At 44.0% G+C, this 16,737-nt stretch overlaps 2 protein-coding genes across 2 annotated transcripts; both read right to left on the reverse strand.

Moving 5' to 3' along the window:
- Positions 1-6,840: 6,840 nt before the first annotated feature.
- On the reverse strand, positions 6,841-9,170 carry LOC117561748 (protein ANTAGONIST OF LIKE HETEROCHROMATIN PROTEIN 1-like). Its single transcript, XM_034239331.1, has 2 exons — positions 9,003-9,170; positions 6,841-8,492 (listed from the first exon to the last, which is right to left on the reverse strand). Exons 1-2 carry the CDS (start codon positions 9,149-9,151, stop codon positions 7,580-7,582), a joined length of 1,062 nt encoding a protein of 353 aa, XP_034095222.1. The 5' UTR covers positions 9,152-9,170; the 3' UTR covers positions 6,841-7,579.
- Positions 9,171-12,736: 3,566 nt separating this feature from the next.
- On the reverse strand, positions 12,737-14,291 carry LOC117561570 (formin-like protein 14). The gene is made up of 2 exons (XM_034239065.1): positions 14,139-14,291; positions 12,737-13,475 (listed from the first exon to the last, which is right to left on the reverse strand). The coding sequence occupies exons 1-2, from the start codon at positions 14,282-14,284 to the stop codon at positions 13,043-13,045; spliced, it is 579 nt and encodes a 192-aa protein (XP_034094956.1). The 5' UTR covers positions 14,285-14,291; the 3' UTR covers positions 12,737-13,042.
- Between the last annotated feature and the right edge of the window lie 2,446 nt (positions 14,292-16,737).

The raw sequence follows: 16,737 nt of genomic DNA on the forward strand, positions 1-16,737 counted from the left end.
TCCTCTGACAGAAAAAGCGTGGGAGGGAATAGAGAGAAATAATAGAGGGAGAGAGAAGAGAGAATGTGCAGAAGTGAAAACAACAACAATTAAAAATGACGGTGTGTAAATAAGATCAATGCAGACTAAAATAATTGTTAGGACAGATGGTTTTTGCAGTGTAACTACTCAAAACCACCTCAAAATAATCTTTAAATAGATTCTGAATTCACAAGCAGAGTCTCTAGTCAGCAGAACAAGATTTTAGTTTTTTAATTATTTGGTTTCTATTTCTATAAAAGCAGGGTTTCCCAAGGTCCGGATCCGGACCGAACTGCAAATCAATCCGGACCGAACCCTGTGTCCCATTATAATAAAAAAATGATGTAAATTAAAGTGGACCTATTATGCTATATTGGAAACATATATTGTAGGGCCATACCTATACAAAACATGTCTGTGAAGTTTTTTGCTTAAAATACCAAACAGATCACCCATTGTAGCCATGCCTCACACTGCTCATACCCCTCTTTTGCAGCCCTGTTAGAGAAATGCGGATTTTGGGTCCTTAGCTTAAAAAAAAAAAAAGAGGAGGCTGAGCTAATGCCTGATCAGAATTCCACCGGAGATAAAGTTAAATTCTGCTGTGATAAAACGCCATCCTGTTCTAAACCACATCAAGGATTATTTCTGAAACAGTATGGAGCTCAAATGCTTTTTCTCTCACAAGGTGAGTTCTTTTTTTATTTCCTGCTTTTTAAACACATGTGCTCTCCAGTACAGGTTAGCTCTGAGTGTTAGCGAGGCTTGCTAATGTAAACAAAGATGAGATTACGTCCAAAACACGTCAGGCATTGTTTCTGATAGCAACTTTCTGTGGGTCCGCTGCCGATTTGACGTCAGATCGGCAGCAAATTTATATCCGCTCGTTGTACCTCGGTTTTTAAAAGATTTGGGTCCGGAGGAAAATAGAGAGGGTTTTATTTTCTGAGACTGCGTGAGTTCCCCCGACGCACCGGGGACACATATTTATGTATAAAAGACATCACAAAGTGCATTTTGCATGATAGGTCCCCTTTAATGTATATTTTCTTGTGTCTGACGCGTTGTGAGAATGAATGTGCATAAACCATCGACCAAAGCTCTCAAAAAATAGCCAAACGTAAAACATTTTTTAAAGCATTTCTGAAACAGCTAAAGGGATGATTTTGACAGAAAAAAACTGAATTAGAAAGTCCTTGAGGACACTGTTATCAAGACATAGTAGGTGGCAAAAGAGACCAGAAATTAATCTGGTAGCCCATTGGCTAACGTCAGGCAGCGATTTAGCTTAAAATGAGCTTAATATTAGTTTGTAAAGGGGCTACATGTAAAACAATCCGGTTATAGTCTTTGACTCTCAACTCGATTTCCTTATTGCGTCTTAAATTGCTAATCAGACTGATCAGTGCACAGAAAACAAAGTCTTAAATTGTATATATGTTAGCAACACGGCTGCTGTTGGAACAAGTGGTTACCAAAAAACAAGTAGTCCAAGGTCAAGGCTAGGAATCGGGATTCATAGACACATTTAAAGTGTACACCAATGGATATTCTGTTTGTATGTGGGCAGGTTTGTACACTTATTTTCATTTTATTACAACTTTTTATTCAGGAAACCGTAAGCTAGCTTTAGTCTTAGCTAACATTAACACTACCCTTCAGAGGGCGTAAACGTAGTGACTTTTGCCCAAGGTAACCCAACATCCACAGCCCCAAGAGGATTACCGTCATCAGACCGCCATTGGTTCAGACTTTAACAAACTACAGAATATTTCCCTTAGTCACTGTGTACATACTCCATTAGCTGTTCTTGGGGATTGAACCGGTTGCCACCAACCATCTGTGACGCTCGCATGGTCGACAACTGCGTGCGAGAAGCAGACTTTCAGTTGGGTCAGTATTGAATAATGCAGGCTCCCCGCATTTCACCCCCCACCCCACAAGGTGGAGATCTCTAGTGCACCACTTCTGCCTTCACACCCATTATTCCACTTGGATGGGCAAAAGGCCCCAAGATGCACTCATGCCAACCGCGCACAAGTGCACCATAACGCACGCACGCACGCACGTACGCACGCGCGCACACACACACACACACACACACACACACACACACACACACACACACACACACACACACTCCTCACAACGAAAATGAGGAACAGCATCTGTAAAACAAGGAATTAAAGGATAGAAGCTCAACAGAATGTATTGGCAACCTAATATCACATCAGTATTTGTGCCTTTAAGTGTTGTGAAAACACTGGTTTAAAAAATAGATTTAGAAGGTGGTATCGAGGTCCCTAGTACAAATAAAACCTACATTTACTCGTTCTCTGACCCCTACCAGTGAATATGAAAATATAGGTGAATAAACTGGAGAAAGATGCAATTCTTCTTTGTTGCTAATGGCCAGAAGAGAACTCCTCATCCCTTTTCCCCCTTTCTGCACACTTCTTACATCACTGCAGGAAATCGGCTACTGTTAGCTCTGCTGTTTCACTTCATCACACCACACTTTGCACCTGCCTCTTACCCCTCACATAGTCTTTCTTATGCTCCTCTCCTATCAGGCGAACATCCTCTGAGTTTGAGACACCATCCTTTCTGTCTTGTTACTGCTCCCCATGCGTCGCCCCACCCCCCCACCCCTCCTGTTGCCTGACCCCCACCCAGCATGCTGCCTTCCCCACTCCATTCTCTCCCTTCATCTTTCTCCCCCCCCCCCCCTCCTCCTTCGCTTCTCTTAGGGCATTTTCCACCTCTTCTGAGAGTCACACCTCATGAATTATTAACTTCTGCATCTCAGTTGAGGGATTTTTGCTGCGTTTCCTAACCATTTACGGCTCATAGATAGACAGGTAGTGGTTTCTGGATTCAGGAACTCCTTTACAGTGCGTATAGGTAAACACAAAGTTGGCCTGATTTTCAGTCGAGTGCCGGGGGTCCTGCATGAAGAACAATGACACCATCTTAGAAAAGCGAGGATTGACAAACACAGCACGCCAGAAGGGGGCATTTAGGTGTTACATTTAAATATAAGAAGGGATCCAATAAATGTAAATGTATTTTAAGTAGTCAGCTCATGCAGCACGACTGCAGCATTTCTCATGGGAAAAAGAGACCCCACGTGCATGCATTAAAATCAAACACAAAAACGACTCGAAATCTGCCGCGCCCCACCCTGCACTCCCTCCCAGGACGACATCACTCTTTGTTGTCTCACACACACACACACACACACACACACACACACACACACACACACACACACACACACACACACACACACACACACACACACACACACACACACACACACACACACACACACACTTTCCTGCAGAGTAAAGGTTCCTTTTCAACAATAGTTTCCCCCCCGTTTTATTATGAACAATTGTAAAAGTAATATTAAAGATACATAACCTCAACAACTGAAATCATTTTGTTCACACTTGGGGTGAGGCCAAAAAATTCCAATTAGCACATCCACCATAAACCTTCCCTCCCTCCATCTCCATCTCTCATTTTTATGGGCACACAACCCACCAGCTTGAGAGGACATCCATAACAGCGCATCATCTCCTGAAGCGCATTAACAATGTTAACACAAAGCAAAAGCCTTTTAATTTAAATCAGTAGCCTAATGCATGACAGTGGAATCAGCCACAGACTGGATAGTAGAGAATGTAAGCTCTTATAATAACTGCAATTAACATGACAACAACAAGAGAGTAAGTGTTATGCTGAAACATGCAGGGATTTTCTACTGTTTGGACAGCATAATATGCTATTATTGCTCTTAAAAAGTGTGTTGCGGATCTAGAGAAATACAAATGTTATTCTTTCTTATTTTAGGGTCTTTGTGTGCTCCTATGAGCTTTGTCTCCTTTGTGATGCCACACCCTGCTGCCTCTTGACACACACGCACACACGCAAACACACACACACGCACACACACACACACACACACACACACACACACACACACACACACACACACACACACAGGGAGGGAGGTGGGGTGGGGTGTTGGTGTGGGAGTCCTCCAGCTTCTGCACAGACACAGAGAGAGGAACTGAACAAAATCGGCACTGAGGTGTGAAAGCAGCAAATGAACGTGTGTCTGTCTATAAATGACTTACACTTTTTTCTATTGTGAAGAGCATGCAAGCAGCTTTTCACATTCACTGAAAACTAGACCACATACCAAACTGAGAGGATAGAAAGACAAAAGGGTACAGAAGTGGGCGAAGAATAACAAATTAGAAGGAAAAAAAGATTTAAAAAATACAGATTTCAGTATTCTGAGGCTCTGAGCCCCATTTATTTTCCTCACAGACGGCAACAAAAGTCAGAAATTATACGATTTCAAATAAAAGCAATAACTGTGGCTTGATATTGAGTAAGAACATGTTTTTATGAACCACACAGCTTCCGGTCTTCCTCGACCCGACCGGAGAAAAAGACGTGCTGCAGGCAGTAGAAATACATTGCTTTTAAAATCGTGCTGTGCAACACGAAAAAAAGGGGCAATCGTGTTGGTGAACACGAATCAATAGATTAAAAATCGTGTTGGTGAACACGAAATGCCGTGAGACTGGGTTGAATAGAACATTGGTTAAAATAGCAAAATCTGTCACGATTCTTGTGTTTTGTCACGTTTTTAGTTGTGTGTGTCTGGTAGTGGGTGTTTTGCTTTTCTCCTTGTCATGTTTTCCTCCCTGTGTATTGTCAGGGGGTAATACTACGAAGCAGGATTTTCGCTTAGCCGGCTAAATTAAGGGAAAACTCCGGCTTTCCGGTCCTACGAAGCTGGTTTTCTTTTTTAGCTGGCTAGATCTCCATGGTAACTAACGGCCCGTCTACACTACAGGCGTCAAAAAATGCTTTCAACGCTTCGCCCATTAATTTGAATGGGGTGACCTAGGATATTTTCAAACTTCGCCGAACTGCATTGTTGGTAGCATGGTAAGGCGTTGCAAGCATCGCGAGCGTCTATCGGCCTCGATGCTTGCTCGAAGCTGGCGTCAGCCAATCAAATCCCGTTTATGCAAATCCCGCCAGTACAAGCGCAGTACAATCAAACCGCGTGCAAGCTGGGAGAGCCAGACCGCAGTTCATTTCCTCATATTCCAAACGAGAAATTACGGTAGCAAATCACCCGATTCTTTACGACCAGAACTATTTACCGGGATACAAACCGGAGGAACCAGGCATGGAGGGAGGTGGCAGAGACAGTGGGTGAAACTGGTAGGTTTTCGCCTGTTTGGGGAGTTTATATCCAGTTTACTTCGTTTTAACATTGCTATTGCTTTGTATGTCGGGGGCGGGAGATTCATGTGATTGGTTGTTGGTCGCGTTGCTCGCAAAAAATCGCCAAGCTTCAGACACGCCCAGCTTCAAGCTTTTTTGACGCCTGTAGTGTAGACGGGCTGTTACGGCCCATACACACAGCAGCTTTTGGCGATTTGTCCACCGCTTCCAGCGCGTCTCCGCCCATTGACTTTGAACGGGGATGACGTCACTTTCCCTCGCTTGTCGCCGAACTGCATTGTGGGGGGGCGAGGCGAATATTTCCAGGATTTCCAGGATGTTTAGGATTCCAAAGTTGAACAATGTTCAACTTTTGAGGCTGAGCTGGAAGCGACAGCCAATCAGATCCGTTTATGCAAATCTGACAGTTCAAGCGCTAGCCAATCAAACCGCGTGCAAGCTGGGAGAACCAGACCCGCAGTTCATTTCTATATTCCACAAAAATGGAGGAGAACTTAGTTATTGCGGTAGCAAATCACCCGGTTCTTTATGACCAGTCCCTATTTACTTACCGGGATACAAACCGGAGGAACCAGGCATGGAGGGAGGTGGCAGAGGCAGTGGGTGAAACTGGTAGGTTTTCGCTTGTTTGGGGATTTTATATCCAGTTTACTTCGTTGCTAGTTTACTTCGTTGCTAGCAAGCATAGACAGTATCATTAGCTAGCATGGAATGTAGCATAAAATAGCACCATAAACATTAATCTCATAAATGTTCAAAATGTTAAAAAAATAAATGTTCATTATAGCCCTTCCCACACTTTACCTCTGCCACATCATAGACTATATCTGCATCACATTAATGCACACAATGTCATATTTCTTTATGCACATATTCTGATTTCACATTTCTTAGTTTATATGCAAAAATGCATTCATAGCATTCTATTTCCATGTAAATTACTGCTTTATGTAATTGTTATCTTATTGCAATTTAACTGTATTTTATTACGGTGTAAAACATTGTGTTTTATATTAGATTTATTGTTTTTTATATATGCACCATGACATCAAGTCAAATTCCTAGTATGTGCAACCTACCTGGCAATAAACCTGTTTCTGATTTTGATTCTGATAAAGTGTGACAAAACCTTTTATGCAATTGACAGTGATAAAGGGATTAGGTTTTCATTAATGGAGGAATAATTTTCTAAAATTAAAGAAATTAACTGTATTCTTTCATTTCATTTTATTAGACGAAGTGTGCAGAAAGAAATGGAAGACACTGAGGGACAAGTACAGGAAGGAGAAACAAATTGAAAAGGAGGGGAAAAGAAGCGGTGCAGGGTCTTCGGGGGGACATAAGCCCTGGCATCTCGCGGCAGTCATGACTTTTTTAAACCCATTCATGATTGACCGTGAGAAGTCCAGCAATGTCCCCCGGCAAACCCTTCCTCCATCCACCCTGGTGCCAGAGGAAGAGAGCCAGGAAAGCCAGCCAGCCAGCCAGTCAGCCAGCAAGTCCAGCCAGCCAGCCAGCCAGCCAGCCAGCCAGCCAGCCAGCCAGCCAGCCAGTCAGTCAGTCAGCTAGTCAGCCAGCTAACAGCCAGCAAGCAGAGCAGACAGGACAGGAGGAGGCGAGTGTTGCGATCCGGGGGAAAAGGAAAAGGGGAAGTGAGATGTCCTCCTTTCAGCAAAGTTTGCTGTCTGCCGTCGGTCCTATTCTGGCCATGCCACCACCACCCCCACCAGTGGTGGTGGAGGAGGACGAGGACCTGTCATTCTTCAAGAGTCTCTTGCCCACCATGAGAGTGATGTCAAGACAGAAGAAGTTAAGAGTCAGATTTGACATTCACAAGGTGGTTTTAGAGGCAGACCAGGAGGAAAATTGATTACTGATACTGATCCACATTACATGTTTTTACACTCATCACACACTTCACTGACAACATTACATAAATAAAAGTTATTTAAAGTATGTTATGGCTCTACTGTGTCTTCACTTGTTCATGTGGTTTGTCAGTTGCAACATACCAGAAGCTTCATGTATGTCGATATAATGTGCCGTCTTCTGTAATTGTTCAGGTGAAAACCTTTTGTAATCATGGGTGGTTTATCAGTAAAAACAGGGCTGAAGGAAAAAGGTTGTTAGTCATATCATAATATAATAATATCAATTCAAGAAACATGTTTATTAGGAATGTTTGATTTTAAAATGGCTCATTTGGAATATTTGCTTTTTAAAGAAAATATGGGTAGCTCTTAAAAGAGCTTTTGGTTTGTAGACAATGGTGACCCTCACCCTACACCACATTCTTCTGCCATCGCACTGCACCCTCCTCATTGAAGTAGGAGCTGAAGGTCTCCCTCAGTTGGACGGATCTGCGTGTGGCATTGTTGGAGCCCATCCTCGGTGCATCACGCAGGGTTGAAGGAGCTGGAGCTTCATCTGTGGACTCTGCGATAGGTGTGCATGATGGCCTTCCCATCGTCTTCCTGCGGAGGAAGTTGTGCAACACACAGGTGGCCTTCACACACAACTCTACTACCTCCGGGCTGGTGGTGATGACACGCCTGAACATTCTCCACTGGGATGAGAGGATGCCAAACGCACATTCAACCACCAACCTGGCACGGCTGAGGCGGTAGTTGTACATCCTCCTCTCGCGTGTGATCTGGCGTCCAGGGAACGGACGCAGCAGGTTGTCCAGCAGCGGAAAAGCCTCATCTCCTACAAACACATGGGGAAGAAGGCCGAGCCGCTCTGCTCCTGGGATGACGGTATCAGGTGGTAGCTGCAGACTGCCATCTCGGAGGCTCTCTCCAAAAGCGGAATTCCGCAGGCTCCCACCGTCGCTGCTCCTTCCAAAACCTCCGACATCCACTACCCTGAAGAGGTACTGGGCATCCACGACAGCCAGCAGTACCAAGGAGTGGGTGGACTTGTAGTTAAAAAACAGGGACCCAGAATTTGCCGGAGCCTGGATCACCACGTGCTTCCCATCAATGGCACCAACGCAATTCGGAAAGTTCCAGCGCTCCTGGAACCCAGTAGCGATGGCTCTCCAGTCCTCGGTCTGTGGTACCGGCATGGTCTCCTCAACCAGGGCGGTCCAGATGGCACCCGCAACCTCCCTGACGATGACAGCCACTGTTGAATGCCCGACCCGATAGCTGAATGCTATTGTCCTGTATGAGTCACCGGTTGCCAGGTACCTGAAAAAAAAACATATATACATGATTAAAATAAATATGTCAGACCCCACATACACACACACACAGATCCCCCCACACACAGACCACAGACACACACACAGAGATCCCCCCACACACAGACCACAGACACACACACAGAGATCCCCCACACACAGACCACAGACACACACAGAGATCCCCCCCACACACAGACCACAGATGCACACACAGAGATCCCCCCACACACAGACCACAGACACACACACAGAGATCCCCCACACACAGACCACAGACACACACACATAGATCCCCCACACACAGACCAGACACACACACAGAGATCCCCCCCTCCACACACACAGACCACACGCCATGTACACAGGGGAGCAAGACTGTGTTTACCTAGCTATCTAAATTAATGTCATCCATCTGAACTAAATCAAAGACTTCAGTCATCATTCATCCATGGCATGCATTCTCTCTCTTTATATACAGAGTCATATTAAAGAAGTAGAAATACACAAAACGTACCGTAGGCAGATGGCGAGTCGCTCGGCGGGTCCAATTGAAAAACGCATATGGGTGTCAGCCTTTGTAATCAGTGGACCCACTTTCTGGAGCAACTCGTCGAAAACGTGTTTGCTCATCCGAAAGTACTGCTGAAACAGCAGGTCATCCATACGGAGTTCTTGGACCAGAACGTGGTATCCCCCCCGTTGCAGACGTTTTCGGAGTATTGGATGTACCCAACAGCGACGAAAACTACATGGCCTCCAGCGAGACAATGCATCCACTAAATGCACCCTTGCTACTACACTTGCTACCCTTGCTACATAACCGGCATCCATTTTGACAATAGTGTAGAAGAACCGGGTTTTTTTGCTTTATATGTCGGGGGCGGGATATTCATGTTATTGGTTGTTGGTCGCGAAATCCCCAAGCTGTCAGACACGCCCAGCTCCAGGATTTTCAAGATTTGGTCAAAGCTGCTGTGTGGACACACCGTTATGCTTAGCGGCTAACCTGGTCGGGACCAGGGGGGTATACTACGAAGCAGGATTTTCGTTTAGCAAGATAACTTCTGGGATTTCCGGTACTACGAAGCTGGTTCACTTTTTAGCGGGCTAGATCTCCATGGTGATTTATCCTGGAACCTAGTCTGTGCTCCGAAGCAGGATAGGTTCCAGGATAAGAGATCAACTCAGCGAAAGCACCACGCCTGCTGACCAATCAGAGCTCAGTGTGCGGAGGAAATACAGGAAAGACGGCCGGCCAAAATCACCGACTGTGTGAACGTGAAAATTAATAGAATATCACCTCCCATCTTCAGAGCAATCTGACTATTATAACATTAGCGTTAAGAAAGCTTACTTAAATATCTGCCACAACATAAGTAACCGGATCAAAGTAACATTACGTAGCCTACAGTCCGCGGCACTGTGAGTGCAGACGTTAATGTTTCCCATTATCATTCATATCACATCATAATGTAGCCTATCATATATTTCCTTATCTGAGTCAGCTTATTGAGCCGTATCTGGCCGTGCAACACTTACAGTGTCACATACATACAGCAGAAGTATTATTTGAACACATTAAGTTGACGAAACACTCGAGTCAAATGTATTTAAAGTCAGATCCACTCGTGTCTTGGACGGGGCAGTGATATCATAAACCGGTTAATGTACGCATTCAAACACTTTTTCTTTTACCAGCTGTATTCACCTTGCAGGCAGGGCCGCCTTAATGCACAGGCTGACCTGGGCTGAAGCCCAGGGGCCTACGGAGATCGGGGGCCTATCATGAGCCAATACAAAAATTCCAAAAAACTAATTAAATTTTCGGGTGTTTTTTTCACATTTTAAATAAACAAAGTCTTGGCTTTCAGAATATGACACTTTTATTTCCAAAATCACACGATAAATACATTTTTGAAGCTTGTAAAGGCAAGATGACAGCTCGCCTCTCACTTGCCACTCTGCTCTTCCACAGCGCCGCTCCCCCTCCCTCCGCTGAAATTATGAATGTAAGGCGTATAGTAATCATAGATAACACGGCAGGGTCCGTTACAGTTTGTTTTCATCTGATTTCAAATAAACAAAGTCTTGGCTTTCAGAATATTAAACTTGTTTCAGTAAATTCAGATGATAAATACAACTTTGCAGCTTGTAACGGCATAATTACAAGCGGAGAACGGAGTAACTTGACGTCACAGCAGGCATAACAACAGCCGGTGTTTCTCGTGAGTGTTTTCCCCGGGACACAAACACAATACACACAAACGCAAAAATACACAAACACACAAACACACACACACACACACACACACACACACACACACACACACACACACACACACACACACACTCACTCACTCACTCGTGAGCTTCCCCCAGACCAGTAATCCAAATGAAAATATCTTCCCTCCATACTATTTTGATCATTTGCTCTGCTAATCAATCAGATCGATGGATTCCAGAGATGACTCCGTAACAGTCAGTGGGCACCACTTAACAGCCAATCAGAATGAGAATATGTTTCACATGTGACTTATTCAAATTGCGAGTGATTGAGTGACAGATGAGGTTGTTTAGGAGAAAATGTCGGAGAAGAAAAAGTTTGAGAGTGGCGCTCGCGCAAAACAAATTGTTGAGGGAAAAGGAGTTTCGAGACAAGCAGCTATTATAACAAATGCCGAAGCTTACAGGTTATTTTAAACCTGTAGGCCAGGATGAGGAGGAAGGACAGATTAGTTCTGTACCGAGCGGCAGCGGTGCCGGCCGCGGGGCCTCGGAGCCAAGTAGGCCGTCTGGTTCTGATAGCGATGGAGAAGCGGGAGAGGAAAAACAGACAGGAGGGACATTATCTGTTGGAGAAGACGACGAGGACTTGCTACGTGGAGGGGAGCCAACGGCAACCAGACAAATACATGAGGGAGGCCCGATACGTCACTCATCTGGAGGAGAGGACCAGGCGCGCGTAGAGCAGAGTGGAGAAGTGCGATCACAGAGCCTGCCGAGGCTATACATGACTTTGATTTGTTGTTTAAATAGGGGGCCTACAAAACAGCCCCAGGGCCTGATGGCAGGTTAAGGCGGGCTTGCTTGCAGGTGCAGCTATGGCTTTGATCCTGGATAAAGTGTTTAAGTCATGGATGTTTAAAGTTTAACTTCTTCATATTTGACTAATATTATAGTTGACTTTTCATTCAGGAAGTATGACGCTGCGCTGTCAGTATACGCTTCTCCATGTTTGTGATTGGTCGAATGCTCCAGATACCACCCCTTTTATGTGAACGCGCACCTAGATAGGACACGGCTGGCTTGACCGAACGAGTTGATAGCCAGCGTTGTATGGCAGTTTAGCGAGAGCGGCTTTGTTTTGGATTAAGTCAACCGGATAACTCAAAACATATCCATGATAGGTTGAACTAGATTCGTAGTATACCCCCAAGGTTAGGTTGCAGGCTAAGAGCTCAACTCAGTGAAAGCACTGCCTGCTGACCAATCAGAGCTCAGTGTGCGGAGTTTAAAGCGATCAAGTCATATTACAGGAGAAAGGAAATACAGAAAAGCTGCCGTTGCAGGAAAGACGGCCGGCAAAAATCACCGACTGTGTGAACGTGAACATTAATAGAATATCACCTCCCATCTTCAGAGCAATCTGACTATTATAACATTAGCGTTAAGAAAGCTTACTTAAATATCTGCCACAACATAAGTAACCGGATCAGAGTAACATTAACCCGCTGGAGTCTAAGGGTATTTTCTCGATTTTTAGATGTTTTCTTAAATCACCTTTTAAATGTATTTCTTCTAAAATGGCACCCATGTGTTACATATCAAAATGTTCAGGACAATCTCTAGTATTGCTATATATGCAAATGACTCACTTTAGAGCACTGTTTGATGAGATAAGTAGCTCAAAAGCTTAAAATTTGACATCCGATTATCGGAAAATCTTCAAAACTCTTGTGAAAACACAAATTTACTCATGTGATCGAATTGTTTTGGTGTTTTAGATTTGGTTACCAAAGTCTTAGGATTACAAAAGTAGTGAAATATTTGAATTACACTGTATATAAATGTGTTATTCATGTCTAAAATGAAATTTTATAAATTCGCATTCTGAGTAAAACAGCTGTCAATCACTCTACTTTCACCACAGCAGGGACTGAGATATATCAGGACTGAATAATGACTTCATATTACATAACAAGGTTCATGTGATGTGTAAACAAAAAAGAATTGAGCATTAGAACTTTTTTTTTCAACCAACAATTTATTATAATACCAACAATGTATATAAATATAACTGCAAAATCTCACTATTTACAATATTGAACATCAGAACTTTTTTTCCTTCAACCAACTATTCATTATACACTGACAAAATGATCCTTCCTCCAGTAGTCCAATAAATTGTCCAGTTTCAGCAGCCCCATGTATTTATAGAAATCCTCTACAGTCAAGTCAGTCCATTTGTAGGTTTTACCCTTTCCCATCTCCTGTGCAGCCCGCTTGTTTGTGTTGGTACAGAGTGTCTGTACTGTTAGTGCACTGAAGAACAGCTCAAGGGGTTTGTTTGATACTGTTGAGCTGTGGCCCGGGTGTGCGAGCAGGTTGAAACCTGGAGACAGGGGGAGCAGTGTCAGGGTCTTCGCCTGTCTTCCAAGACAGTGGAGCTGGCTGCTGTGCAGGTGGGGGTGATGGTGCATGGGCAGCTGGTGGCTGTGTGGGAGGTACGTGTGCTCTACGAGACCTCTTTGCTGTCCGGGTTGATGGTAATGGCTGTGGCTGTGGTGGAGCTGAGGTGTATCTTGACCTAGTCGCAGGCAGAGATGGAGGCAGCTGTCGTGATGCTGGTCCCCTAGTGCTTGGTGGGGATGGCAGTGGTGAAGGCCCTTGATCCATGGTAGATCTCAACATGGTGGCAGGCACAGCTGGAGGCTCCTGGATAAATGTCATCTGTGGGCAGCTAGGCCCAGGCAGCTGTGAAACCTCTCTGTAAAACAAATACAAATTGTGGGACAATAATTATTACGAAGTTCCACACACACACACACACACACACACACACACACACACACACACACACACACACACACACACACACACACACACACACACACACACACACACACACACACACACACACACACACACACACACACACACACACACACACACACACACACACACACACACACACACACACACACACACACACACACAAATTAAATATCTCCGTTGTGGGACAAATAAAGGATTATCTCATGCATCTACACATGTAACCTTACTTATACACACCAAAATAACGTTTACACATAAAGTTTATCACAGACACACATGTAAATAAGTCTAGTATGACAAAGTCTCATCTGTACAGAACAGTATGATCAAATAAAATACATGTCTATAAATGTCTCCGTTGTGGGACGAATAAAGGATTATTTTTATTCATCTACACATGTAACCTTACTTATACATGCCAAAATAACGTTTACACATAAATAAGACACAGAGTAAACGTTTACTAATCAAGAGTCTATTTTGTCCCGAGAAAAAGTTCATGAGGGGAAAATAAAAAGGTTGATAAATCCATTGTTCATTTTCGCGGTACTCCTCACAAAATGGCAAATGCACTACAAGTAATATTTACACTTACCCATCGTCAAATGGATCCCTGCTGTCCCTGTATTCTTCTTCTTCAGAAGAGTCGAAGCCTTCAGGTTCTGATGAGCCATCTTCTTCACTGCCGCTCGCGAAAATAAAATCCAGCGCGTCCGCAACGGTAAAGTTCCTTCGAACCATTTTCTCTATCTTCTTCACAGACTAAAAGATTGAAACTGATGGGAGCAGTGTTGCCAACTCCATAGTAAGGAAAGTAGCTATTGGCTGTCCGAAAAGTCGCCAGAAGTCGCTAAATGACGTCATCGCCTAATTTGCATATCATGTAATGGCGGCTGTAGGCAAAAAACGTTCCCAACCCTTCAAGGATCAAAACTTGAAACCACCGGAGTTAAATCCAGACGACAGTAGATCAGAAATGTCTTTGCCTTTTGAGTATATTTTGGGGTTTTAACATGACAGTTTGGCATAGAAATCCCCCTTACAATAAAGGCAGTATGCCCGTGTGTCATCTCCAATAAATGGCTTCAACCATCCTTTATACTCAGGGTTTGATTCCCACTCCTTTCTGTATTTTTGAGAATACAATTTAGACTGTGCCATGATGTTTAGCTTGTCACAGAGAGGCACACACACAGTGGACGAGGTGATTGAGTGACTGAGGCTGTGTGAGTCAAAGCAAAGCAAAGGCAGTTATTTATTATAGTGTGAAAGAGAGTGAAGAAACATTTACATTCAACATTTAAATCCCGCTCAAAACCAGGACGGCTTGGCAGTTGGCGCATGCGCAATTCATTTGCAGTCTCGACGCGGGGGAGTGTGGTTGTCTCCTCTCTGCTCTGACTGCAGCAGCAGCTATGCTGAGGCCAGGCAACTGTCAGTCTGAGCGCCTGTGAGTACTATGGGAGGGAAGCGGGGCTCACGGCAGCACCCGCGGCTCGTTAACTGCAGAACAATGTGAGTCTCCAAACACCAGAAAAGTCGCTAATAACACCATTATAAATCGCTAGATTAGTCGTTAGTCGCTTTTGACACAAATAAGTCGCCGGAGGGTTTGGAAATCCGCCAAATTTAACGAGAAAATCGCCAAGTTGGCAACACTGGATGGGAGACACCCGTTATATGTTTTTTTATTGGTGGGTAGGTCCTTAGATTTCTAGAGTGTCCATTGGTCATTTCAGACCGACATGGCTGCCGGCCGGCCGGCCGAGATGTCCTTGACGGACACACAAATCCACCAATCACACACAGTGTAACGCCGAATCAAGCTGTTTTGAGCGGCAATATTGGCTGCTGTGCCCTGGGTACAGTCTCACAGGAGATACTCTTGAAAAGCTACGATTCTAGCGATTCCGCAGATATCGGAATCATATTTCTACTCCTTACAAGCGAAAATCTATGATTAAATACGTAAATAAATGTGCACTTGGCTTGTCACCGACTCCAGAGGGTTTTAAGTACAGTCCGCGGCATATCACTTCATAATGTAGGCCTATCATATATTTTCTTATCTGCGTCAGCTGAGCCGTATCTGGCCGTGCAACACTCACAGTGTCACATACTGTATGCAGAAGTATTATTTTAAGCAACACATTAAGTTGACGAAACACTCGAGACAAATGTAATTAAAGTCAGATCGTGTTTTAGACGGGGCAGTGATATCATAAATCTGTTAATGTATGCATTCAAACACTTTTTCTTTTACCAGCTGTATTCACCTTGCAGGTGCAGCTATGTGGCTTTTATCCTGGATAAAGTGTTTAAGTCATGGATGTTTAAAGTTTAACTTCTTCATATGTCTAATATTATAGTTGACTTTTCATTCAGAAAGTATGACGCTGCCCTGTCAGTATGCTTCTCCATGTTTGTGATTGGTTGAATACTCCAAATACCACCATGACTGTAGAGGATTTCTATAAATACATGGGGCTGCTGAAACTGGACAATTTATTGGACTACTGGAGGAAGGATCATTTTGTCAGTGTATAATGAATAGTTGGTTGAAGGAAAAAAAGTTCTGATGTTCAATATTGTAAATAGTGAGATTTTGCAGTTATATTTATATACATTGTTGGTTGACATTTTTTTTCTAATGCTCAATTCTTTTTTGTTTACACATCACATTAACCTTGTTATGTAATATGAAGTCATTATTCATGTGAACGCGCACCTAACTAGATAGGACACACCTGGCTTGAGCGATCCACTTGATAACCCGCGTCGTAGTACCGTTTAGCGAGAGCACGTATGTTTTGGATTAGGCCAACCGGCTAACTCAAACATATCCAGGTTAGGTTGAACCAGCTTCGTAGTACAGGCCCCTGGTCTTTTCCCCCTGTGTGTTCCTGTCTGTCATTAGTTTCTCTGGTGTGTCTAATTTCCTGATTGTTTCCACCTGTCACCCCTTCTGTGTCTCCTGTGCTCATCAGCGTCAGCCCCGCCCCTGATTGTTCCCACCTGTGTCTTGTTACCCTGTGCTTAAATTCTCCTGTCTCCCAGTGTTCAGGGTCAGTCCGTTTTTGTCTATGGTCATGGTCAGGTCTATGCTCCTTGTCTTTTGCCTTGGTCAGGTCTATGCTCTTTTGTAAATCGTGAAAAGTTTTGTTCCTCACCACGTGAGCGATTTTCTTTTTTGT

This window comes from Gymnodraco acuticeps, unplaced genomic scaffold (assembly GCF_902827175.1).
Source record: "Gymnodraco acuticeps unplaced genomic scaffold, fGymAcu1.1, whole genome shotgun sequence".
Taxonomy (NCBI): Eukaryota; Metazoa; Chordata; class Actinopteri; order Perciformes; family Bathydraconidae; genus Gymnodraco; species Gymnodraco acuticeps.

What these genes read in the sequence shown, in the direction of transcription:
- LOC117561748 (XM_034239331.1), bottom strand. Translation starts at nt 9,151, where the DNA reads ATGGATGACCTGCTGTTTCAGCAGTACTTTCGGATGAGCAAACACGTT. An exon ending in CGACTCGCCATCTGCCTACG is followed by an intron (nt 8,493 to 9,002) that starts GTACGTTTTGTG and finishes TTTTTTTTTCAG; the next exon opens with GTACCTGGCAACCGGTGACT.
- LOC117561570 (XM_034239065.1), bottom strand. Translation starts at nt 14,284, where the DNA reads ATGGTTCGAAGGAACTTTACCGTTGCGGACGCGCTGGATTTTATTTTC. An exon ending in AGGGATCCATTTGACGATGG is followed by an intron (nt 13,476 to 14,138) that starts GTAAGTGTAAAT and finishes TTTGTTTTACAG; the next exon opens with AGAGGTTTCACAGCTGCCTG.